The following is a 26,870-nucleotide window of genomic DNA, read 5'->3' as shown; positions in this document are numbered from 1 at the left end:
TTTTACCCCAGAAGCCTAGGGTAGACAAGGCCATAAAGGAGAATTGTCTGAATGGTCTCGTATTCTGCTACCAGTTCTATCAAGCTTTCTTAGTGGGCCAGATTTTATAATTAAATAACTTCTGCTTTATTGAGAAATTAGTGTGGGGAGGAATTCTAGAATGTGGCTTTCCTAATGAATTTTTGTTCATTTTCAGTCCAAGATTTTAAATGGAATTTGTGACAAGATGATCAGATCAACTACAGATCCGTTGATGAGCCAGAGTGCATGTCTGGAGGAGGTTCATTTAACCAACATTAAACCTGGGGAAGGCCTGGTAAGAACTCAGCTGTGTCTGCTTCTGTGGTTACTATGTCTGCATTGTTAGTGCCTGGCCCTGCAAGCTGTTACGCCTACGTGCATTGTTTACTCCCATTAAAATCAGTAAGGATTCAGCGTGGGACTAACTAGACTCATGGGCAAAACTGTCTGCAGGATCAGTCCCTTGTCTGTGTTTAAGGCATTTTTGAGGTGGTAGTATGCTGAGTACACCTGGCTATTGGTGGGATTCCTCGATGGAGGTGAACAAAGTGGTCCCTTACCTTCGCTGGTCACCTAAATCAACTGTACATAGAGAGTTTCTGAAGGATTTTTTTTATCTATACTGTTTTTTGTGACTTTTTTTTTTTTTTGATCTGTAGTTTTGGTTGGATGTGGGGCGTATTTGACGTTTGTTTTTAGCAGGGGTCTGTGGTAAACCTTTGACCATGGGCTGAATATGGTTGGTCGGGTTGGATGTTCCATTGAATGGTGTTTACAAAAAATTGGAGATGGGACCTTTCTGGCTGGAGTGGAGGTGGTTCACATTTAAATGCCTTAAAGGAAACTGAAATATTTATCTGAAATTATTTAACTTACTCTTAAAACTATGAAGAAGTGAGAAATATCTTTTGTTGATCAGTTTTTAAAAAACATGGGTGCTGTTATGAGAACCTACAGTGTTTTGAGCTACATTATTGCAGGGCTAACGGAAGGGACACAAATGAACTAACCATGTTCCAGAACTATGGCAACTTCTTCAGTGCGGTTTGGGTATCAAATAAGGGAATTCGCTGAATGATAGCTTGTGCTCTGCAAGAAATGGGGGGACAGCGGAGGAGGAGGAGGAGGGAAGGGAGGATAAATCTTTGCAAATGGAGAAGAAAATCAAGAAAGAAAAATGTTGTGTTCACGCTTCTAAGTGGTGGATAGTAATTTCTGGCACATAAATTGCACTTAGCACTTGAATGGCACTGCATAGCTGAAAAGCACAGCATGGTAAGTAAGCTTCAAAACAGCGTATCAGGAAGGAAAACTACCTATGTTATCTATATGGAAATTGATACAGAAGTCTACTATGTGTAATTAAAATGTGAGTATTAGCCCATTTGTAGATGGTATGTTAAGAATCCACACGCTCAGACCTATTTCATTAGCATTTATCCTTGCATCCACACCCAGTAGTATAGTAAAGTGGTGCTAGCGCATGGTTTGCCTGTGCTCCTGGTTTACGCCAACACTGTAATGTTACAAGATGGCTAGCATTAAGAACAGGGATTATTTGAGCTTGCTTGTCTGTAGAATATTTGTAGCAAACTTGTGAGGAGGTGCTTGGCATGCAAGGGACTCTAAATGACTTATCTAAAATTCTCCAGGATAGTCAAGGCTATAAAGAAGTTAAGTTACATGATTTAAAAATAAATATTTTAAAGATCATCTGCAAAGGGTCAAGTATAAAATTCCGATCTCTTTAACTTATATGTACTGAGTGCCCAAGAATTCAGGAAAAGAGGAACATTTAGTACTTTGATACTAGATCACACTAGTTACAAATGTGAGTCCATGAATTTTCATATATTTGATGTTTTTTGCACAGAATGAGTTTTAAGTTTGTTGTAAGATGTTGCTTAACCTGTTACATAATTAGTATGCAAGTTTTTATTCTTGGCACTGCCTTTCTTAAATTTGACCTATTTTCAATTTCTTCTCCCCTTCCCTCCCCCCACATTAGGGAATGTATATCAAATCAACTTATGATGGATTGCATGTAATTACTGGAACTACAGAAAATGTGAGTACGTCTAATTCAATTTGAAGTAGATGTATTTTTAATTTAAACTATTCTGGATGAAAGTATGTTGAGGCTTTTTGTTTCTGCCATGTATGGATCGCAAAATCCTATTGCGAGCAACTTTTGTGTGATACACCATTGGTTTATCCTGGATTTATAAAGATTATGCATATATGTATGTTTTAATAGAATAACACAAGGGTATCGATCTTCTGTTGATATAATAGCTTGGTCAAATAGTCACATTTTGTAGGAGGCAGCCTTCTACATTGTGGTGGCATACATCTAGGTATGATCCTATGTTTCTCTTTCGGTGATGGTCCTAAGAAGGGCCATTTCACTGGATTGTCACTTGAGTTGCTTTTTAGACTGTGAGGCCATGGACTGCTGTTCGGTTGCCATGTTGACAGTGTTGGTTATGCCAAAGCACTTAACAAGAGAGAGACTTATTGTATAATGAAAAAGCATCAAAACATGTAACATTACAGAATAACATTTAGTGGGGAGCCAACACCCTCCAAAACACGAACTGGCAACATTTGTGAGACAAGCTCTGGAAAATCTGCTGCATGGTCTTGAACTCTTCACCATATGTCCGCAAACTCACCGACTCTCGTTGTGACATCCCCAACATCTATAAGCCACCAAATGTCTCCTGTACCACGCAGGTTTTACTGAATCACCACCACTCTTTAATATGTGTTGGAGACCTCAAGAGCCATCATAAATCTTGGGGTTACGAGACAATGATACTTAAGATGAACAACTTTTTGAATGGGCTTCGAATCAAGACAGGCATCTACTGTTCAATTCCAAGTAGCAAGAAACCTTCTGTTTTGCCGGACGGAGGCAAGTCTACTTGCTGGACATGTGGTTTGTGTTCTGTGGCCAGAACACATGGCCTCTAGTTGTGGAACGAACTGTCCTTGACAATTTTATGCATAGCGAGCACCCTCCTGTTGTCATAGACGTTGCTCTCCAAGTCCCCCTAATCACATTGCTACCAAGGCTGTGTTGGAACTTGAGGAAGGCCTATGCGAACAGCTACTCAGAAACCACAGGAAAAGTGGTTCACAGGATACCTGCAAACATCAGGTTCATCAGCCTTCTTAAAGAGGGCACAAAATGGAACATCCCCCCCCCCCGCCCCCCCCACACACAGCTACAGGAAAGCCACAGTTCTTGTTGGTTGACAGACAGTGAGGCATTCCTAAAGGAGTACTGGATAACTGGTGACCCTGCTGCTTCAACTCCTGGAATCACTGAACTCCACGTAGCTTTTGCCCATCACTCTCATCTAGCAGAACCTAGATTCCACTCGCTCAAGCAGGAAAGCCAGAAGCTGAGAATGGGCGACAGGGGATGGATCACTTGGTGATTACCTGTTCTGTTCGTTCCCTCTGGGGCACATGGCATTGGCCACTGTCGGAAAACAGGAGTTGAGGTCGATGTTCAAAATACCATTGGCTTTAGAATATTTGCCTTACGGAATTACTAGAAATTATTGTTCAGTTACAAAGTTTTTATGGTGTCTTGTGTAAACAAATGCTTGCTGAACAAATATGCTCTTCCATACTTTGCTCTTATTAGGACAACTTCTCTTTACCAAAGGAGATCAGAGAGGGTAGTTTAGACCAGGAATAAACTATGTGCTTCTCAGTGGCAAAGTAACAGCAGCTAAGTTCACAAAAAGTTTTTTTTTTTTTTTTTTTCCTCTCTTGGGTTTAGGATGTTGCCGTCTAGATACTAGTCCTCTGGTGTGCTGAGACTGCTGCCTATTTATTGTGTGCTTGTACAGTGCCTAACACAATAGGGTTTTGGTAAATGACTGTGGCTCCTAGGTGCTACTATAATCCAAATAGATAATAATAGTAGGACTATATCTACGTGGATGGTGTGGTTGCTGAAAGGAAGAACCTGTGAAGTGCAGCTTGTGTGATCTTTTCTAGTTAGAAAAAGGACTGGTGATTCCTTCTGAACCCTTGCTAAGTTATAGTGATTAGGGAGGAGTGGGTGGAAATCTGTACTTACCATTTATCATGAAAACTGTAATCTTTTATATCTGCCAACTCTTAATCTTACTGGGTTATTTGGCATAACTTGTTCACCATAGGCTGAAAGACTGAGTCTACTGTGCAGCAATGTCAACATTTGATAGATGTGAAAGATTGTAACTTTGGTCACCATTAAGTTGTATAGGTAGTTGAAACACAGGCTGAAAGCTCTGAGTGAGACTCTGCTGCAACCATAAACCAAAACTCTGAACCCAGGTGAATCTGTAAGTATCAGTTCTTCTCTTAGGGAAACCGCATTCTCCTTGGAGAAATAACATCAACTAGGAGATGAAAGTGAGAGATCTACTAGCAATAATTAGACTCTTTTCCCCCTTCTTTCTGATGACAAAAGATCTAGTTTATATTCGGCTACAAACTACCTTTCTGACAAAAGTAGTAGTATCTGCATTTTATTTAGCTCTCAAAAAATTACTTTTAACATATGTGAATGAAACCTTTGCCAGGTGGCTGTTATCAGAACTCTAGTACTGCACCAACCACACTGAATGGTTCCAGGAAAGCAATACACTGTCTAATTTCAGTCAGTTGACAGGATTTCCAAGATCTTCCTGCCTGTTCGTGATTTCCTGTGTTGCATGAGAACACACTGGCCAAAACAAAACTTTCCACTTTCTTCCATGCTCTCCATAGGAGTGGAATAGCTGCCTTGTGAGCTGAAACTGGCTATATATGTACTATCTGAGATCTCTCAAGCAGACTGTTGATCATCCTGTAGGATACTCTGAATTCAGTGCTCACTGCTTAATGAATCAGGAATCACAGAAATATAGGGCTGGAAAGGACTTTGAGAGGTCATCAAGTCCAGCCCCCTGCACTGAGGCAGAACCAAGCAAAAACCTAGGCCATACCTGACACCTCTTTTGTCTAACCTGTTCTTAAAAATCTCCAGTGATGGGGATTCCACAACCTCCCTTGGAAGTCTGTTCCAGAACTTAATTTCCCTTACAGTTAGATTAGCTATTAGAAAAAAAAAAATGAAATCTTCCTGGCTGCAGATTAAGCCCATTACTTGTCCTACCTGCAGTGGATTTGGAGAACAATTGATCCCCATCCTTTTTATAACAGCCCGTAACATATTGGAGACTGTTATCCGGTCCCCCGTCAGTATTCTTTTCTCAAGACTAAGCAGGCATAGTTTTTTAACCTTTCCTTACTGGTCAGGTTTTCTAAATCTCTTATTTTTGTTGCTCTTGTCTGGACTCCCTCCCGTTTATCCACATCTTTCCTGAAGTGTGGCACCCAGAACTGGACACAGTACTCCAGCTGAGGCCTCTCCAGTGCTGAGTAGAGTGAGATAATTACCGCCTGACTCTTACATGTGATGCTCCTGTTAGGCTAATATTCTGAGATGTTCTTTTTCCCTACTGCATCTCATTATTGACACTCATTCCATTTTGTGATCCACTATAACTCCGGATCCTTTTCAGCAGTACTGCACCTAGCCAGTTATTCCCCATTTTGTAGGTGTTCATTTGATTTCTTTCCTTCCTAAATATAGTACTTTGCAATTTTTTTTGAATTTCATCTAATTGAATTCAGTGTCAGACCAATTCTCTAATTTGTCAAGGTAGTTTTGAAATATAATCCTGTTTTCCAAAGTGCTTGCAACCCCTTAATATCTTCCACAGGTTTTGTAAGTCTGCTGTCCACTCCATTATCCAAGTCATGAATGAAGATATTGAATAGTGTCAGATCCAGAACTGACCTGTGTGGGCCCCCCCAGAATGTTTTCTGCAAGCATAATCACAGCCCAAAAGATGCCGTTAGCCTTGGTTTGGACAGTATTCACCCCTCCAAACAGGCATTTCCTTGATGAAGAAGCAAGAGGATAGCAAAGGAATGTGTCAGAGTAGCAGCCGTGTTAGTCTGTATTCGCAAAAAGAAAAGAAGTACTTGTGGCACCTTAAGGTGCCACAAGTACTCCTTTTCTTTTTGCAAAGAAATGTGGTTACTCATAGTAGCTGGAGCCTCTGTCACATGTACAGCATCTTCCTCATTGCACAATTTACTCCTATAGTGTCCCACTATTACAAGATATTACTTGAGTTTTGAAGGTCTGGTGGTGATGAGAGAGAAACTTCCATCCAGGCTTTCAGTTCTTCAGTAGCTCAGGGATATTGTCCTCCTATCCATATTGTTGTTTGTGGGGAGAGAGTGAGGCTTTTGCTATGGTGAGTAGCCCTCCCTGTGTGAATTGCGCTGTGGACACGTCTGTTAGTGTATCTCTGTTCTGCCAGTGTTGCCAAGGCTTCATCAGAGTTGATATGTTGTTATGGTAGCAGGAATATTTTTTAAATAACTGTAGCAGTAACCTGTGCATGGCACCAGCTTTAGATAACTCAGAGTAAATATTTACATGTTTAACAGCTGCTTGTTAATGTCTAGCTGAGCATGTTGTCTGTTTTGGGAGGAAATTAATTTTTAAATGTTGCTGTTTTTTAACACCTATATCTCTCAGTACACATCATGCGCACACATAATGTTGTCCTGTTACTTAAATATAATTTTCTTATTTTCTTGATGCAGACATTTGGATTAAATGACTAAATTAGGGACTTAAATTAAAACTTGCAGCTTTCATTTAGATTAGTAAGCAGTGAGGGGAAAAATGAAATGGCCCCAGCTGTACTCGTTACTTTTCTGTCATATATCTTCAGTCTTTGAGACTTAAGGCTTTTAGTGAACACACTAAATGAAACCACGTTATTGTGTTTAGATTCAGTTATAACAAGTAGCAACATAAATAACTAACAGTGCCCATATTGTTTCTTAATAGGATATGTTTAATCTTTTATTATCCACTTCAAAGCTGTTTTCTCTTCTAAAACCTTTTATTCAGTGTAGTTTGTGTAAACATTTTGTTTTTAAACCAAATTTAAAATAGCACAAAGTTAAAAACTCTTTGCAATGCAGCTGACTATTCCATCCCTGTAGAACCAAACAATTTGTGATGCTCATTTTAGCTCCTGTTCCTGGATTTTCTTAGCACTTATTAATTGCCACTTTTTCTTTACTTAGGTTTATGTTGCTATTGATGATAACTATCTGATCTGCTGTTAGCTAACACAGACTCTAGAACATCCAAATTGAAGTATCTGAGATGACTGGTGTGTCTTGGGGGTGTTCTGGGTGTGAGGCTAGGATAAGGAACTGGCACAGATGGGTGTATATTAATTAAAGCTTGGTGTTTTCCTGTCTTGTGAAAAATTTAGAGGTTTCAGATGTGTTCCTGATCCACATTGGGACCAAACTGAGATCTTTTTTTCAAGGATTTTCCCAAAAAGAGAGAGCATGTCTGTGTGCTTCTCCTTGAATAGCCCACTGGTTAGGGCACTCACTTGGAACATGGGACAAACAAATTCAAGTCCCTGCTCTGCCCAATTTGGACCTGACACTTGAACGTCAGTCTGCCACATCCCAGCTGAGTGCCCTAACCCATGGGCTATTCTGGAGTCTGGGAGGTGGGGAGGGGGAATGTCTCAATTGCTAAATTGTTGAAGCTGAGTATTTATTTATACAAAGCTGAACAGATCCAACAGGAGAGACTGAGATCACAAAACGGCCATATGCTGAGATGTGGGAGACTGATTTATTTCAAGTGTCTGGTCCGAATCAGGCAGAGCAGGGACTTGAAGTTCTGATTTAGACCAGGAATTACATCCTAGACCTGAGAAACTGTTCCCGGTGACAGTTCTGACAAAACTGATGAAGTCCTGCAAAAAAGTTCCGTTTTGATTAATTGATATTTTCCAATGAAAAACCATTTTGTCAGAAAATTCCCTCCAGGTGGCAGACGGGATTCCGGCCGGCCGGGGCTCGGTTCCCTGCTGGTCTGGGGTTCTGTCTGCTGCCCGCGCTGCCAGTCTGGGGTCCTGCTGCCAGCTTGGATGGAGGGAACCCTGGGCCGGCAGCAGGCTGAGCGGGGCTGGCGGACAGAACCCCAGACTGGCAGTACAGGTGGCAGATGGAACCCCAGACCGGCAGTGTGCTGAGCCATTCAGCCCGCTGCCAGTCTGGGGTTCCCTCCTCCGGCCCCTGCCAACCAGGGTGCCGGCCGCCGGCACCACTCAGCCCGCTGCCGGCCCGGGGTTCCGTCCATCCAGGCCAGCAGTGGGCTGAGCGGGGCTGGCGGCCAGGACCCTGGCTGACAGCAGAGTGCCACTAAAAATCAGCTCGCATGCCGCCGGTTGCTGACCCCTGATCTAGCCAGCTTTCTATCCACCTTATAGTCCATTCATCCAGCCCATACTTCTTTAACTTGCTAGCAAGAATACTGTGGGAGACTGTATCAAAAGCTTTGCTAAAGTCAAGGAATAATACATCCACTGCTTTCCCTTCATGCACAAAGCCAGTTATCTCATCACAGAAGGCAATTAGGTTAGTCAGGCATGACTTGCCCTTGGTGAATCCATGCTGACTGTTCCTGATCACTTTCCTCTCCTCTAAGTGCTTCAGAATTGATTCCTTGAGGACCTGCTCCATGATTTTTCCAAGGACTGAGGTGAGGCTGACTGGTCTGTAGTTCCCCACATCCTCCTCGTTTCCTTTTTTAAAGATGGGCACTACATTAGCCTTTTCCGAGTCTTCCGGGACCTCCCCTGATCGCTATGAGTTTTCAAACCACATGGGTACTGGGGACATAATACACACTTGACAGTTCTGTGTATAAATATAGTTTATATATACACATATTAGCTCTGCTGCTGCTTTAAATATTACTTTCACAATCTGAGTTTTGGCATAAAAGAGCAGGGTTGTTTTTGGTTTTCTGTGGTGTTTTTTTTTTTTCTTTTTAGAAAAAGGGAAAGCCTATTGAAACACATGCCTGTTATTTATTTCTCTGTAGTCCCCCGCTGATCGATCTCAAAAGATTCATGCTGGTGATGAGGTGATCCAGGTTAATCATCAGACTGTAGTAAGTAATCAAAAACCCTATCAACCTTTTCCTAAGCCTTGCTTGTTCTGCAAGACTTTTCCCTCCTAGATGATAACTGGGTAACAAGTTTTGTTATATTTAGGGGGTTTTTTTGTGTGTCCTTATTGCAATGTGTGTAAAAATGGTTTCACTTTAATGTAGAAGTAATTTCTTCTACTGAAATACTTGAAAGATTTGATTTTTATCACACATTGTTTTTCAATAAATCCTTGCAATATTTTTGGATAAAATGATTTCTTACTTAGGGCCTATGTTCAAAGTGAAATGTTGAATTTGTGTATGTTACGTTAATAAAAAGTTGGTATTTTTTAAAGAAATTTTTTTGGCAAATACCTTTTTGCCCCTCGGAGAGTTGAGGGATTCTCCCTCTCCCCCCTCATTTTAGTTCCCTGTCCCATAAACAGTCACGTTTGCATTTAACTTCACACACAAGAGCAGACCCCTAGAACTCAGTGGTATTAAATATCAGGTATAATTATATTGGAGTAATTCAGTGTGACTACTCATGTGTTCAGAGTTGAGCAAATGCATAAGCCCATGCTGAACTCCGGAGCCTGACCTATCACAAATGGACATGCACTTGAAATAATTGTGATACATTTTTGAGAGACCTACTAAAAAAGAAAAAAATTTAGCGTTTCAAGTTTTGTACCCTTTACAGCTGCTTCAGTGGGTTTCTTCTATTGTTTGTTTTGTTTGAGAGAAACAGTCTGACCTAGTTATATTCCATTCATTCTGAATGCATGCAAGAGGTACCTTTTCTTCTTTTTAAGGTGGGATGGCAACTAAAAAACCTTGTGGGAAAGTTGCGAGAGAATCCTGCTGGAGTTAAACTGCTACTTAAGAAACGTCCTACAGGCTCTTTTAATTTTACTCCGGCCCCACTGAAGAACCTACGCTGGAAACCACCGCTTGTACAGGTGATACGCTGTTGGAAGAGTTGTGTTCATACGTTAATAGTTGGATATGAATTACTTCGCAATCCCCCCCAAGATAATTTATTATTTTAATATCTGACATCAACAGCCAATGTGACCATATATCTGTGGAGTTTTGGGGGTGTTCGTTGTGCAGTGGCTGTCCCTTTTGGATCAAAATTAAAATGAGAAGGGGTCCTTTCTTTAGCCAAATCTCATCTAACATTCCAAAAGAATAAGAGTATTTAATGTTGGCTTTCATAATCCAAGTTTTCAAGGCACTGATTTTAGAAAAAAGGCCATTTGAGGCTGAAAGGCTGATAATCTGCCCTGATGAATTTTGTAAATAAACAATAAATACCGAGATTAGTTTATTCAGCAAAGATAATCTCGTATAAGTTCTCCAAACCAATGTTATCCAATGTATGCTTCCATTTTAGTCTGGAGAGGGAAAAGTAGTTCAAGCACTGAAAGAAAAGGGTGTGAGCTTCTTGTTTGTTTTGTGTACGTGGTCAAATGACATATGTAAGCATAATTTGGACGTTGGGAAAGCCAGAGGAGGGGTAACGGGTAGGGGAGGAACAGGGGTTCTAATAACTTCAAAGACTAGTTTTGGAAGACAGCATGTTATAGCAGAAAGCAATTTGTTTAACAGCTCCAGGAAGATACAATTAATTACATTCTAATCTAATAAATTACCTATGACTACAGGTACCATTTTGTCCTTTGTTCCAGCCTCTGTTCTGGCACAAGATCTCTATAGCTATGGGGGTACTTTTTTCTCAGCAAAGTGTACAGATGGCTATCTGGAGTGCTTGAGGGGTGTGTGTATGTGCATGCATGCTCCAGAAAGCTGTAAATCTGAATTCCTTGCTACTTATGAATGAGACTATCATCTTACACCTGTGCTCTTTGAGCATCATTATTTTACATGGTTTACAATGTGGACACTATTTATAGTACAGAGTCATTTAAAATGTGACCATCCAAAGATCTGGGTGCATATACAAAATACTAATAAATCTATCCAATATAAAAACTCTGCCCCAGTGTCCAAAACTAACCCTCCTGCATCCACACACACCATTTTCTCTTGGACACACCCTCCATTCCAGGAACTTGAGTGCTATGATGACAGGTTATAAGAAGATAGTCTTCCTCCTCATACTCCCTCTCCCCTGCAAGAGAAAAAAGAGAATTTGAAGCTTCCCCTGAAGGACATCAAATCCAGGGTCTGGCAGACCACAGGGAGAGAAGTTTTCTTCAAAGCTTAGGAGATTCTGAGACTGTCTGGCCCCTCCCGCAGCCTGTCTTGTTAAACCAGGGCTTGTTAGCTTGAGTGCATCAGCTGATCACAGTTCTTCTTGTATAGATGCAGACGTTTATTCCATTTAGGTGTGTCTGTGCCCAGCACGCTGGAGCTGGAGACTTTTGCCTAGAAGTACCTGTAGAGGGGTGGTGGTCATGTCTGTGGTTCCTCCCCAGCTGTATGAGGTGCTGCCCCTCTGACCTCCTCCACTCCCCGCTCAGTTCCTTCTCATTGCCATTGGCTGGAGTCAGAGCTCTGTGTGGTTGTAGACTCTCAACCTCGCATTAAGTCTTAGCCTAGTTTATTTTAGTTAGTCAGTAGATGGTGTTAATTGCTCAATTGTGTCCCTGGTGAAGCCCTTACCGAGGTTTGAACACTGTCCTTTGTGTGGAGGGGTGATCCCCAGCAATGCCCCCTACATGAAGCGTTTTGCTTTGTCTCAGCAAAAGAGCATTGTGCAATCTGTAGATCATTCAAGAAGTGGACTCAAGTGGCGTGGGACTTTCACATCAAGCAGCACCTCCACAAACAGGCCATGTAGCCTGTTCCGGTACTGAGGCCCTCCTTGGGCTGAAGATCATTCTTGGGTGTGGAAAGTACTGCCACCTCTTGTTACAGGGCAAGTGCCTCTCCGAAGAGGCAGAGGAGCCTTTCTCCATCATCAGTGCCAACGAAGAGATCTCATAAGACCAATTGGGACAGCTCTAGGTTGCGGGGCGACTCTTCTGCCTCCCCCAGAAAAGAGCAGTCTGGCCCGGCATCATTTCTGTCATGTGGGATGGCATTGGTGCCTCTGACCCTTCTCTGGTACCAAGAGGGAAGGGCAGAAACCCTGTACCATCTGGTCTGGTTCCGGCCTCTGGGTGTCCATTGAGGCCAGTACTGACGAGGGAGTGCTGGTACCCACAGTGTCCATTTCGTAGGCATACCAGGCAGCTGTGGACCTATTCTGCCTTTTGGTCCAGGACCTCCCAGGGCTGCATCACCTATATCCCCTCTGAATCCTCATGTCTGTCAGAACCACATCCAGACCCTCCCCTCCCCATGATGGGGAGAGAGCTGGTGCTGGAACTAGGGGTGCTGCCACACACCTCGGCTTGAAGTTTCCATTATTTCGAGAGTTTGCAGTTTGGTTCAATGGCTCTCAGCACTTTCATTACGCAAATTGTTCCAGCACCCCGATCAGAATCGGTACGGGGGACCTTGGCACTGGGACCATCTTCGGCCCTGCTACATTCAACACTACAGATGCTCCCATAGTGGCTCTCATCACCCTCAATGTTGACACGCTTGGGTGCTCCGGTACCAGTGTTTGCACCGGGACCAACACTGCCTGCAGCACCAACATGCTCGGCCTTCATCGAGGGCACGAATTCCATCTCGTTCTGGGTGATGGATGAATCGGACTGCCTGTTGGCTCCCTTGAGCATCGCTTCTCCCATGTCTCTGAGATCTTGCGGCTTTTCTGATTCTGAGGAAGTGTCGTCATCTTCTTGTTCTGCATCATGTGATGAGCTCCGAGGTCCGCCAGTGGACCAGTATGGTTCTCAGAGTTGGCATGTTCCCAGGCTGGGAAGAATTTCCCTGTCCGTGCTCCTACTGGCCACCAATGTCCTATCCATATCAGTGACCTCCTTGGACTCAGCGGGATGCTCCTCATTCCCAGTGATCCCATTCCTTGTCCTGTTCAAAGCCGAAATCCCCTGCCAGGTCAACAATGGTGACGGCGGATCAGCTGCAAGCCTAGGCATTGGCAGTCTTCCTCCCAGTAGAATCTCCAAAGTCCTCCCTCTCGGGTATGCCTTCCTGGGAGTAAGAGCTGGTTTGCACTCAGCCAAGACCCTCATTCTCATTGCCGGACTATGCTGTGCTGTTTGGTTCTGGAGGACTTTAATGTGCATTGGGACCTTTTATGCTGTGTAGCCGAATCCCTTGACATACAAGCAGAGTTTCTCAAAGAGAACACACACAAACTAGTAGATATTCTATAGCCCAATGTCCCTGTGAGAGTGGCCCTCCCAATTAATGATGCACTCCTCGAGCCAGCGACCTCTGGAGTACACCGGCCTTGGTACTGCTGGTGGCTTAGTATATGGAAAAGTGCTATTTTGTTCCCATGATTTGAGGGGTTCTGTTTCCGCCTGGCCCTGAATTCCCTGATCATAATGGCAGTAAACAACTGGGCCAGGCAGGGTAGGTTTAAGTCTACACTGTGACAGGGTCGGGCCAAATGGCTATAGGAGAGTAATAGAAGGCAAATATATTAGCCCCAGGCTAAGTAGGTCCCTTTTCCCTGGGTAAGGTAACAGGGAAAGTTCCAGAACAATCAGGAACCTTCTGGAGACGATTAAGACAGGCTGATTAGAACACCTGCAGCCAATCAAGAAGCTGCTAGACTCAATTAAGGCAGGCTAATCAGGGCATCTGGGTTTTAAAAAGGAGCTTACTTCAGTTTGTGGTGTGCGTGTGAGGATCTGGGAGCAAGAGGCACTAGGAGCTGAGAGTGAGAACACGGACTGTTGGAGGACTGAGGTGTACAAGCATTATCAGACACCAGGAGGAAGGTCCTATGGTAAGGATAAAGAAGGTGTTGGGAGGAGGCTATGGGGAAGTAGCCCAGGGAGTTGTAGCTGTCACACAGCTGTTCCAGGAGGCACTCTAGACATCTGCATTCCACAGGGCCCTGGGCTGGAACCCAGAGTAGAGGGCAGGCCCGGGTTCCCCCCAAACCTCCCAACTCCTGGTCAGACATAGGAGGACTTGACCTGGACTGTGGGTTCAGAAAAACGGCCAGGCTGAGGACTGCTGTGAAGCTCCAAGGCGAGCAAATCTGCCAGTAAGCACAAGACCCACCAAGGTAGAGCAGGATCTTTGTCACAACACTCAATGGCAGAGACTCGGAGCGGTTGGATCTTTTGGGCAGTAAGATCTATACCTCCTCATCCCTACAGATGAGGATTGCTAATCAACAAGCTTTGCTGTCCAAGTATGATTCCTCAGTTGAACAGCCATATCTAAAGTCAAAGACCAGTTGCCCAATGTCTTGCATGAGGAAGTTCGTGCGTTTGTTGTGGAAGGCTGCTTGGTGGCCAAAATGTCTTTGCAGTCTGCCTTTGACATTATGGACACCTGGTCATGGCCTCGGCAGTAACTATGAGATGGGCTTCCTGGGTGCAGAACTCTGGGATTGGTTTGGAAGTCCAGCAGACCATCAAGGACTTGCTTTTTGACAGCCGAGTCTTGTTTTGTTCTTGGATAAGACAATGACACTCTACACTCCTTTAAGGTTTCCAGGGCTACCTTGCGGTCCTTGGGAGTTTACATGCTGTTTGCACAAAAACACCACTATAGGGGTGCAGCAGCAACAACAACATTATCGCCTGCAGCAATCCTTTTTGCAACCTTTCCCTCTGAAACAGTGGGACGCAGAGGAAGCAGTTGGTCTCAGGCTTTGGACAGTCCACACACACTCCCTTGGTGCTGGCTAAGCACCTATTTTGACTCCTTAGTCCAGAGCAATGGCCCAGTCATTACTCTGCCCTCTCTTGGGACTCGATTACCTCCGACAGCAGGGTCCTAGACACGGTCAGATCAGGCTACAATCCTGTTCCTCTCCTTGCTCTCTTTCCACCCCCACCTTCATCCCCAAACCCTCCATCCCTCTTCAGGGATCCCTCTCACAAGACACTGCTCATCAAGTAGGTCAGCTCTGTTGACATTAGGAGCAATAGAGGAAGTTCTGCAGAAACACTGGGCCACAGCTCTTTCTCCCAGTATTTCCTGATGCTGAAACCGAAGGGCAGGATGAGAGACCTATTTTTGACCTTCGCGGCCTCAACAAATTAATCAAGTACATGAGATTCCACATGGCCATTCTATTGGCTATCCTTCCCGTGCTGTCTCAAAACAACTGGTACGCTGCTTTGGATCTTCAGGACGCTTATGTTCATGTGGTAATTCTATGGAGCCACAGGAGGTTTCTCTGTTTTGTGGTAGGAGAATGTTACTTTCTGTATATGGTTTTCCCGTTTGGGGTCTCTTCTTCCCCTTGAGTCTTCACCAAATGCATGGTGGTGATCATGGCATATCTCAGGAGAAAGGGAATCCACAATTTCCTGTACCTCGATGACTGGTTACTGATGGGTGGCTCCAGAGAGGAGGTTCTAGCCCACATCGACACCACATAGTGTTTGCTTGACCGTCTGGGACTCATTTTAAACACCACAAAGTCAACCTTGGTTCTACTCAAGAAATCAAGTTAGATTTTATGAGGTCGAGGGTGTTCCTGCCAGCCAACTGCTTCCAGGCATTTCAACGGCTCTGACTTAGTCTAAAATCTCAGCCCTCCATGACAGTCCGCTTGTGTCTGAGCCTGTTGGGTCATGTGTCCGCTTGCATGCAAGTGGTCCAGTTTGTCAGGCTGTGCCTTCGCCCTCTTCAGATGTGGCTCAGGATGGTTTACTGCCCTGCTTTTCATACTCTGGATAGGTTGGTTTGCTGTCTTTCAGTAGTCCTAGATTCCTTGTGCTGGTGGGAGTCCCCACACCATGTGTGCTAAGGAGTCTCCTTCACTCGGCCATTGCCAACCAAGTCAGTGGTTCCCTTCTGGATTTGGGGAGGAAGGGATGGACATCTGGACTCATTGAGGGTGCAGGGTCTGTGGTCAGGATAGGAAGTCTCACTCCATAACATGTTGGAAATTTTGGGCCATCTACAATACATGTTGTGACTTCCAGGACCACATCAGAAACTCAGTGGTTCACATACTCACCGACGAAACCATCGCGATGTAATATGTGAACAAATAAGGGGAAGTGCATTCCGTGTTACTCTTCCTCTAGGGATCAACTTGTGACAATTTTGTATTGGAGACATCACTACGGTAGCAGTCCACTTGTTGGGGGTGCAAAGTTGTTGTTGTCTTGTGGACCACCTCAACAGGGTTTTTTCCCTGAGTCATGAGTGATCTCTGAAGGAGAGTGTCTTCCAGGTCATCTTTGCAACATGGGGCATCCCCGTGATCTACCTGTTTTGTGAGAAGGGAAAACAGAAAGTGTCTACTATTCTGCTCTTGACAGGTCCTCAGCAGAGGCACTCTCACAAATATCTTCCACTGCAGCTGGTGGTCAACTCTTCTGTACGCCATTACACCTATTCTGGTCATTCCTCAGGTCCATCCTCAAGCTTAAGGTGGATTGGGCCAAGTTCATCCTCATTGCTCCAGCACAGCTGAGACCGTGCTGGTTCTCAGATCTCCTTGCTCTGTTGTTCAACTTCCACACTGTCTCCATCCTGACCCTTGTCACTCAGAACCACAGCTAGACCCTGCATCCTGTGATCAGCTTCCTGCATATTATGCAATGGCTGTGGCATGGATGAATGAAGAGGAAGAGCAGTGTTCGGAGGCTGTCCAACAAATCTACTCAAAAGTAGGAGGAAGTCCTGCACTCGGACGGCCTACTTAGCGAAATGGAAGAGGTTCTTGGTGTGGTCCTTGGCCCATGGAACTTGAACAACAGGGGCTTTCATCCAGGACTACTTAGAGTACCCGTTACATCTTCAGAAATCGTCCCTGTGCTCAGTTCACTAAGAATGCATTTGGCAGCAATATCAGTGTTTCATCCTCCCTATTCAAGGGAATTTTTTTTTTCTTCTAATGCCATGGTAATGAGATTTCTGAGGGGCTTCTCCACTTGCGTCCTTTGGTCCAAGAGCCAATTCCCTTGTTGGACCTAAACATGGTTCATTCGGCTCTGATGGGCTCTCCATTTGAGCCCCTTGCACCATACCCACTTCCCCTCCTGTCTCAGAAAACTGTGTTCCCGTTAGCCTTCGCTTCGCAAGAAGGACGTGAGAGTCGCAGGCCCTAATAGCGGAGTTGCCTTATGCTCAGTTCTTGAAGGGCAAGGTAACGCTGTGACCACGCCCAAAGTTTTTTTTTTATCCAAGGTGGTCTCTTTCATCTGAATCAGCCGATGGTATTTACCTGTGTTTTTTCCCTAAACTGCACTCTTCCCCCGAGGAACAGCGCCTCCATAGTCTGGACATCAGGTGATGTCTAGCCTTTTATCTAGACAGGACTAAACCATTTTATGTCATATGCGCACCGCATGAAGGGGAAAGTAGTTCTGCACAAACCATCTCTAGACTGATAATATCCTGTATCAACACTGTCTGACGAAGCAAAGCCGATGCCATCTCAGCAGGTACGGGCTCTCTCCACGAGAGCGCAAGTGACATCGATAGCGTTCCTCAGTGACCATTTTCCAGACTGGACACTTGTAGGGCAGCCTAGTAGTCACTCATAGGTATGTTTACAGACCATTATGCTATTATCACATCTTCCGGAGCGGATGCACACCTCAGAAGGGCAGTCCTGCGATCCCTATTTCAGTAGACTTCGAGCCCGCCTCCAGATTGGGGTACTGCTTGTGAGCTGCCTATGTAGATTACATGTTGGCATCTACTCGAAGAAGAAGAAACGGTTACTTATGGCAACTGATTTTTCATGATGCAGATATGTATTCCACAACCCTCCCTCTGTCCAATCTGCATCTGCATCTCCTCATGGGCTTTTGGTATGAAGGAACTGAGGGGGGCTAGGGTGGTGCTGCCTCACAAAGCCAGGCTTGGGGCCACAGTCATGAGGCTCAAGTCCCACCCCTTTATGGGTACTGCTAGGCAAGAGTGTCTGTCTCCAGCATGCTGGGTGCGCACTTGCTTACATGGAATAGATGTCTGCATCACATCTCAAAAACTCAGTTACAGTAAGTAACCTTTTCTTGCTGTGGTATCACAAAGAAGGAGAGGTGATCTCTGTGGTAGTCAGAAGTCAAACCATTTGTTGGCTTTCTAGATCAATCTGAAACTTCAGAGAAATCAATTGGTGCAGCTTTTATATTTATCCCTTTGGGAAATACAACCTGATAAATGAGCAAGCGCTTGGTGCACGAGCAACTTCCAAATGGGTTTCAAGCTGTAGCTTTATGTAAACTGGGTACTAGTGATCTACCCACAAGGTGACAAAACAATGGATAGCTGTGGAAAGATCTTCATTCGAAAGTAAAGGACACAATCTCCTTGCTAAGGAAAGATAAAAACACTCCTTATATTCTCTGCTGAACTAGGAGGTTGTGAAACTGAGTAAGAGGTGGCAGGGCAAACCTTCCAAATAGTGGGGCAAAAATATTCCATGCTTTTCTTCCTCTACCCTAACAGTGTTACCTACATTGTCTGATATCTTGTTCTCATCCATGCCCTTTAGACATAAAGTAAATTGTTCAACCATGCCAATGGGTTGAATGAAATTATATTTCTTCAGCATACTGAAGACATCCGTCACGGTCCCTACATCAGCAATAACTTCTATAGTCTCATATACACATTGAATAGTCTATTTCGACAGTGAGTTCCACAGTGTAAAATATGGTAACTCTCTGATTATAGGATTGGCTTCTTCTGGTGGGTGGTAGGAGATGCTGGAGAAGATAATTTCAAAAATATCTTACAGGTATTATATTGCTTTAATTTCAGACCAGTCCTCCACCAACTACAACTCAGTCACCAGAAAGCACCATGGATACCTCGATGAAGAAAGAGAAGCCAGCCATCCTGGACCTCTATATACCTCCACCACCAGCTGTTCCATATTCTCCTCGGTATGCAGATAAGCATGCACTACTGAACAAAAAGTTCCTTTTTATCAGACTTCTCTATGCTGGCTTGCCTGCAAAACTCAGTGCAAATTATCTTGAGGAAATTGCAGATCTTGCAGATTTTCTCTGGGCTTAGTAAATGCATAAGCCACTAAGTACTTCTTATTGTTGGAGAAAACAGTTGTGTACAGTTTTAGAAAATCACTGTGTGCTACATAGAGCAGAGTTGCCCAGAAAACTTTAATGGGTGTTATTCTGGCATATGAAAAACCACTGAGTAGCAAAAATAGCCATACTTAATCCTTTTCATGACATACTTTTTTCCGATGTTCTGTTCTGATCAGCTTCAATAACTACTTGGAAGAATTTTATGATTGAACACAACCGGTTTTAAATTTGTTAGACACAAAGAACCCTAAAACTCAGGAGTACTCTAGGCAGAGTAAAAGAATCAGTTGGCAGGCTGTGTCTTTGTCTTTGAGGATCTCAATCCATAATAAAATTCAGACTTAGTCACATGAGGGGAGAGAGAGAGAGATATCAGGTGGTTGAGATCATGCTAGCTTTAGGCTGTTCCCAAATCATTGGTGATCTGACCTACCTAGTCTCCCCTCCCATGGTAATACTTCTGAGAAGGTGCTGGGTGCTGAGCACTTCTGAAAGTCAGGTGACTTGTCCATAAATACGAAACATAAATGTAAATAAATATGTATTTAGCAACCTAACTGAGATACTCAGGTTTTTAAAACATTGGTCTTCAGTGCTAAAATTTGTCAGACTAGATATGCTTTAACTAGCATTTTTAAACAGTTTTTACTATGAGGCTCTGCAGTGCTTTTAAAAAGCCCTTTTAAGGTTTTTTAGGACCAGAATAGCAAATCTATGCCCAACTGTGTGCACCTTGAATAAGTGTGTGTAGGGATAGAGTTGGAGTTAGGGGGTGGGGGTTTATAAAACTTGGACACCCCTCCTGGACGGGGCAGGGAAAGGCAGTAGATAGTTGTATGTTGGTTTTGTTCCCTGAAGGAAGTAAACGTGGGAAGCTTTTGGCAGCTGGAAGCAGGAGAGAGGGTGCCCGCTTCCTTTTATATTTTGTCTGCCGTTGTCATTTCTCTCCTCCCACCCTTAGCGTGAAGAGAACCATGGGCATTTGCCCAGCCTGTCTCAGTTGCCTCTTGCATATGGTGGTGACATACCTGAGCTCTTGTAGGCTAGACACTCGCTTCAGTTCTGTGTGGCTCTGTCTCTGAATTCCCATAGATATGACTGTACATGTGTCTCTTGGGCCTCATAGAGGCCTGGATAGGCCTGGAATTATATGAGTGAGGATGGGGGGGGGCCCTAAGGTGCATATATACTCAGAGCCTGCTGTCCGTTTCATGGCTCAGCTGGTTGCCAGCTCCTTCAGATAATCATATTATAGTGGGTGTAAAAAGTGGGTCAGATCACGGTTGTGGGGTGGTGTGTGTGTGTTTTTTTAGAATTAAACAGGTGCTTCTGGTTTTCATGAACATATGGTCACTCTAGGAAGGGAAGTTCATGCAGAAACCACCCTAGAACATGTGAAAATCTAATTGGAGTATTTTTTTTTTTTTTTTTATAATTAGAAACTCTAAGAGAATCATACTTTGGTAAGTGGGCAGGGAAGGTGATATATTCCCATTTGGCTAATATCATTTGTAATGACTGAAATGCCAAACCTCCCAAATAGGGATATGCACCCAAAACTGAAAAAAAATTAAGAACATCATTATTTTAACCTGCACTTTTCCCTTCAAAGAATTTTTAATGCATTCACTAGAGAACCACAGTATCCAAAGTACTTTGCAACCCTGAGGGCCACATCGGGGTTGCAAAACTATATGGAGGGCCAGGTAGGGAAGGCTGTGCTTCCCCAAACAGCCTGGCCCCCACCCCCTATCTGCCCCCTCCCACTTCCCGCCGCCTGACTGCCCCCCTCAGAATCCTTGACCCATCCAAGCCCCCGCTCCTTGTCCCCTGACTGCCCCCTCCTGGGACCCCTGCCCCCGACTGCCCCCCGGGACCCCAACCTCTTTCTTGCCCCCCGGGACCCCAACCTCTTTCCAACCCCCCCTTCTCCCTGTCCCCTGACTGCCCCAACCCCTATCCACACCCCTGAGAGGCCCCCTGGGACTCCTATGCCTATCCAACCCCGCCGCTCCCTGGCCCCTGACTGCCGCCCTGGGACTCTCCGCCCCCTTACCATGCCGGAGCCAGCCACACTGCTGTGCTGGCGGCGTGGCGCAGCACGCTCAGGCTGCGGGGGAGGGGGGACACTGGCGGAGGGGCCGGGGACTAGCCTCCCCGGCCAGGAGCTCAGGGGCTGGGCAGGATGGTCCCTCGGGCCGGATGTGGCACGCGGGCCGTAGTTTGCCCACCTCTGAGCTAGAATGATCATTCTGGGCTCATGACTGCAGTATAAATTACCTTTCACATTGCTAATTGAGGCAAATGTCCTTTCAGGGATGAGAAGGAGTGTCTCGTTTATGGAGGAGGTAATAAACCTAAGCAGCCATTACCTGGCTCCAAGGGCGCAGAGTCTCCTAATTCTTTCCTCGATCAGGAAAGCCGAAGGCGAAGGTTTACTATTGCTGATTCTGATCAGTTGCCTGGATATCCCATGGAAGCAAATATACTGCCAACAAAGATGAGAGAAAAAACACAGTCTTATGGTGAGTTCATGCCTCTTTTTATTGTTGCTATTCAAGATTTAAATTCTTGGGTGGGTGTGGATTTTTTGTGAGAGTGTGAGAACTGCTCGCTGAATTTTAAAGGTAATCTGAGGAAAACAAACAACAAAATTCTAAGTTTGAATCCACTTATTCATTTCACTAAAAATTAAACCCTGTTCATTATTTTAATGACTGGCATCAAAGCCCAGCTGGATGAGATCAGATTTTGGTTTACCGTTTGTGCATTGGTTGTAACTTTTGGTGGTCAGTTTTAGTAGAGTTGGAGATAAGCATTTTGTGTGGCTGTCAGATCTCCTCATAATGCTTCCTTGTTTTAAAAGCAAAAATTATCTTGAAATAATTTGTTCCCACAACACTGTGATGAGATAAATGGAGATGAGATAATGTTCTCCTAAACTTAACAGTACATTCCTCTTATAACCTTCTCCATGTTGCCCTTAGGAAAACCTCGCCCTCTGTCAATGCCTGCAGATGGGAGCTGGCTGGGAGCTGCAGATCCTTTCTTGAGGCCCCGAGCACAAGGAAGAAAAGGCAAGACTATTAAAACAAACAAAAACTTCCTTCAATCAGGAGATGAATTGGGAGAAGAAAATCTTAAATTTAGGAATAAAGGATTGCTGTTTGCAGATCAGATGTTCAGCGCTGATGTCACTGTTTTATGCTTTAAGTATTAATAACACGAGGTCGTGGTTGGACAACTCAGGCTTAGTTTGCATTGAGACCAAAACCTTTGTTGTTCTGTCTTGCAGTTGACTTAAGCATCTGAGATGGGTTGGACTGATTAGGGCAGATCTGTACTTGTATTTGTTTCTGCTTTCTACTAACGGCTGTTCCATTTCCCACAAACCCTTCGCGTCCCTCCCACATCTGTCCCGTGAATGTTGAGGACTAAGCTGTTTCTTGATCGGAGCTTTTATGTTTGTTCAATCTGAAGTAGGGACTGGTTTTGAAGCAAGCTCGAAGCAGAGCTTTCCAGGAATTATCCCCACTACAACTACTGCTAGTGTCCAGCACTAGAAGCTTGACGCTCTTAGAAAGTGGTTGGGATGAGGGGCACGATTTAGCCAAGTGATTGCAGGGAGAGGAGACCAGGCGAAAGGAAAGGGAGAGAAAACCAGGAATGCTATAGACAATGCTTATCTCACGAGAGACAGTGCATCATTGTCAGACAGACAAGAAGCACTTCCTCCAGAAGTGCCAATTTAAGCTTCAGCAAACGTGAAGGTAAGAAATCCAAAACAAAATTGGGTCATCACTCTTCTAAAATTTTGGACCCAGGTTTTTTGTTGCTAATGGGACATGGTCCCATTTGAACAATTTTTTTTTTTTTAAATGAAGCCAGGAGAAAATCAAATTTCTTTTAACATGTACTCGTGCTGGCAAAACTGATTAGCGATTATGCATGAGCGCTTGACCTGCGTGGCAATTTGGAGGTCAATTAGGAGGTGAGGGATTCTAGAGCAGCATGCACAGAATGGCAGAGAAACTTAGTATGATGGTGTTGGATACTAGCTTCTGGTTCATATTGTTTCTCTGAAGTTCAGGTACTAAAGTGATGGGGTTGTATAAGAACCTGTGCAGAATAGGAAAGCAGACAGGATGACTATTGTTGCGTGTTCTTGAAGTCAGTTACAGAAGACTATGTGCATTTCCGAGAAAGGTCATTGCAATATAGAGAAGCTCCTTTGAGGTTTGCAAAATGCTGAAAACTGACTAATTAGCCAATCCAACAGAATGATCAGCAGGTGGCAGGGCTGCTTTTTGTTTAGATTTTAGGAGGTTTTTAAATGTACCTGAACTGTTAGTACAATATAAATGTGCAATCAGAAATAAAGAGCTTAAATTTATATTTTCAAAATACTTGATTTCCAGTGTCCAGACAGAATATTGTGGCTTTAAGAGGGTTACAGCAAGACAGGAGTAGGTGCGTGTTCAACTTGTCGTTCAACAGTATGAAAACAATGTTTTCATTCACCAAACATGCATCATCATGGTTTTAACTCATGTGAAATGTTGCTTTACAGCAGGTTTGTCGTGTTTGAGTCTTCCACTTAACCTTCAAACACTGTTCCGTGCTTATCAATTTTATTTTGTTTTGGGTATTGAATAACCTTGCCACACTTTTATTGGCTAAGTGTGCGCAGATAGGGCAGGTGGTTGGATGCCAGCACTCCTAGGTTCTGTCACTGACTTCATGTCTAAACATGGGAAAGTCACTTGAAACCTCTATGGACCGCAATTTACCCATCTGTAAAATGCAAATAATAATTATTCACCCCATAAGCACACTTTGTGCCTTAATTGGTATTTGTATCATGCCTTGAGATCCTCTCAATAGGTATAAAAAAGCAAGATGGTTACTTAATAATGAATTGTAGAGGCAAAAACTACATGATTTCCACCTTCTGTTTTACTGCAGGTGAAGATGTCCTCTGCAGGTACTTCAGTAATGAGAGGATACCCCCAATCATTGAAGAAAGTTCCTCCTCGCAGCAGCATTTTGCAAGGCCAGTGGCTGACAGGCAGTTAGTGAGGGGCGCAGACTACATTAGAGGCAGCAGGTGCTTTGTGAATACAGATCTTCATAACAGTGCAACCATCCCTTTCCAGGAGGAAGGAGCTAAAAAACTCTCTGTTACATCACCCACAAAATCTTCCTCCACAGAGCCCTCACTACTGGTCAGTTGGATCACAAGACTTAAACTGTTGACTCACTGATCGTTTAATGGAATGTGTTCTCATCTTCTGTTACCAAGTGCCTTTGTTTCTCAGTCAGACTTCTTGCTTTTCAGCTACAGTATTACATAGTGACTGGTGTGTTGATCTATTCCTGGAGAGTTGTACACACCTGCCCTTTTTTGTGTGTGATTTTTTGATGGCTCTAATGTACTGGAACAGAGAGGATTGGATAACGTGAGATGGAAGTGGGATAAAGATCTAGTTTCTTTTTCCTGCCCCAAAGTTGAGGGAATTCATTCCTCTGGAAACAAGTAAGGCTCCAATGAATCAGAGGTCACGTCTGATCTGAAATCCGTATGACCTGTGCAGAAGCAATCGTTGCATTACAATGAGGTCCAGTGGCACTTCATTTGCTAAAATGCTCTGATGCTGCGCAACCTACTGGGTTGCCGAAAACGTAGGGCTCAGCAAAAATCCAGAGCTGTTCTCCTGACCAGAAAGGCAAGAGGGGAAACATCTATTTTGTATAATAATGTGGGGTTGTGGCAAGTACTGCTGCAGCTTTAACTTTGTAAGGAATAAAGGTAGCTTCTTCTCTGTGATAACCAGAGAACTGTGTTAGGAATATATTAAACCTGGTTTATAATCCAGTTATTGAGATCTCAGTACAGGCAAACTAGTGTTCTCTGACTTGCTGCAGTGCTCATCCATAAAGATGTGGATTGCTACAACATGCCAAGGAAGTGCATCTCTAGAGGTGGTAAAAGAAATGATTTCTTTCCTTCATTGTTTAAGAATGATTTGCTGTTAACCAAAGTATCCATATAAAAACAAACCCTGCTGGTTTTATGGAACCTCTACAGTGGTTCAATTTTTGAACGGATAGATCTGTGTTTTCAGAAAGAAAAATATGCTGTGATACATTACAGTAGTAAGACACCTGGCTATTTTTAAATGTAGCTCCAGTTTTTCACCTTTAAAAGTCTCAAGCAGCAGCTGGTTTTTGGGAAGGGGGAAAAAGCTTGTAAAATTATGGTTATTAAAGAATCTTTGTTTAAAACTGAATGTACAAGAGGTTGTTAGTATGCAAAAAAGTGTTTAATTTAAGTGTTAAATATAGCTGTATATTTTTTTTATTCTTAACCAGATGTAGTTTGTACATTCCTATCTACAGCACTGTGCACTAATTAACCAGTGCCAAAAAACAAATACTGTCATGTTCTCCATTCCATCAACTGCCAAATGCTGCATTGGGTGATCTTGCAGTAATGACAGTCTCCTGTGTTCCATCTACATTAAAGAAAAGAAAAACAGTTTAACAGTTTTTAAAGTCTTTGTCTGTACTGTGGATTTTAGCATGTTGGGGCACTGCCCTGACTATGTTATGACATAGCATGGTTTTGCCTATGTAGATGTGACCAAGCTGATGTTACGAAAATGTTATGGAACTCTGTTATGGCCCTCTAGAGACCAGGTGGTTAAATTTAGCTCTCTGGTAAGCTAGTGCAACTCTGACTTCAATGGTGATTTGTACGAGGGTGGAATTTGTCCCTAGAGCTGTAACCCCATTCTATAACACGGTTATAACACAGTTTGGCCCCATCTTCATAGATATGACCATACCACATTATAATAGTGAGTGCACTATGGCACTACTCTCCTCCAGCATGACAGAATTGGTAGTGCAGACAAGGCCAACTGAGTTCCATCTGTGTGGATGGGGCGGAGCCGAGTGCAGAAACTGCTCTGGTATAAATAGATCTAGGCAATGAACACTGTGTGTCAGAAGCCACTGACAACATAGTCCAGCCCTGTGCACACAGGCTAGGCTGGCTGCTGTTGAACTGTGGTCCAATTCAACAACTGCTGTTAAATTCAGTGTAATTCATAGTATACAAGTTCTGCTTGCCTTTGATAGGCTTAAAGATGTCTGTAGAAGCACACATTTGTGAACAGGGTTGTACATGTGTTCAGATGGGTGGAATCAGAGATATGTACTGCTTTTTGCCTCCCGAGAACACTTGACCCCTCCTGGGTCTAGCAGTGATAGCTCATCCAGTCTGATTCTCTGGAAGCCACACTCGGTCTAACAAGAATAGTGAGAAAAGCTTGCTCTAATTTAGCCAAAGTAGTTTAAAACTTCGGTAGTCATTACAGCTTAATCTACACTGGCTTTAAATTGTGCTTGAGAATGGTTCTTAACCCTAGTTTGGATCTTAAGTTTAGTTTACTCTGTTGCAGCTTTTGTGCTGATCTGATATGGCCAGTTAGCATCCCTATATTTTGAACACTGTTATAACAAGTCTTTGGTCACTTCCACACCTGTCCAACAAACCATGTTAGAAATCTAAAAATCTGTCTCCCAGCTATTCCCTCTTCCTCCTCTCTGCCTTTTCTTTAAAGTTAGGCTGCAAAGCAAAACTAAACTTTTGATCTTGCCCTTTACTACATATAAAACATAGCTTCAGACTTTTTAATAAAAAACAAATGATATTG

General features: G+C 43.7%; 1 protein-coding gene across 4 annotated transcripts in view; it reads left to right on the top strand.

Annotated features, from left to right (window-relative positions):
• Positions 1-25,704, top strand: part of CNKSR3 (CNKSR family member 3) — a 94,854-nt gene extending 69,150 nt beyond the window's left edge. For 2 of the 4 annotated variants that reach the window (XM_037895018.2, XM_037895016.2), the window contains 9 exons: positions 197-316; positions 2,030-2,089; positions 9,011-9,079; positions 9,874-10,020; positions 18,860-18,984; positions 20,589-20,612; positions 21,466-21,674; positions 22,137-22,226; positions 24,115-25,704. In XM_037895018.2, the coding sequence (XP_037750946.1) occupies positions 197-316; positions 2,030-2,089; positions 9,011-9,079; positions 9,874-10,020; positions 18,860-18,984; positions 20,589-20,612; positions 21,466-21,674; positions 22,137-22,226; positions 24,115-24,413 (1,143 nt within the window). In that variant the 3' untranslated portion in view covers positions 24,414-25,704. The remainder of the gene's footprint in view (positions 1-196; positions 317-2,029; positions 2,090-9,010; positions 9,080-9,873; positions 10,021-18,859; positions 18,985-20,588; positions 20,613-21,465; positions 21,675-22,136; positions 22,227-24,114) is intronic. The other 2 variants (XM_037895019.2, XM_037895017.2) reach the window with 1 other exon arrangement.
• Positions 25,705-26,870: the final 1,166 nt, after the last annotated feature.

The sequence above is a fragment of the Chelonia mydas genome, chromosome 3 (genome assembly GCF_015237465.2).
Source record: "Chelonia mydas isolate rCheMyd1 chromosome 3, rCheMyd1.pri.v2, whole genome shotgun sequence".
NCBI lineage: Eukaryota > Metazoa > Chordata > Testudines > Cheloniidae > Chelonia > Chelonia mydas.
Note: the sequence above shows the minus strand (reverse complement) of the source record. Positions and strands in the feature narration are given on the sequence as shown.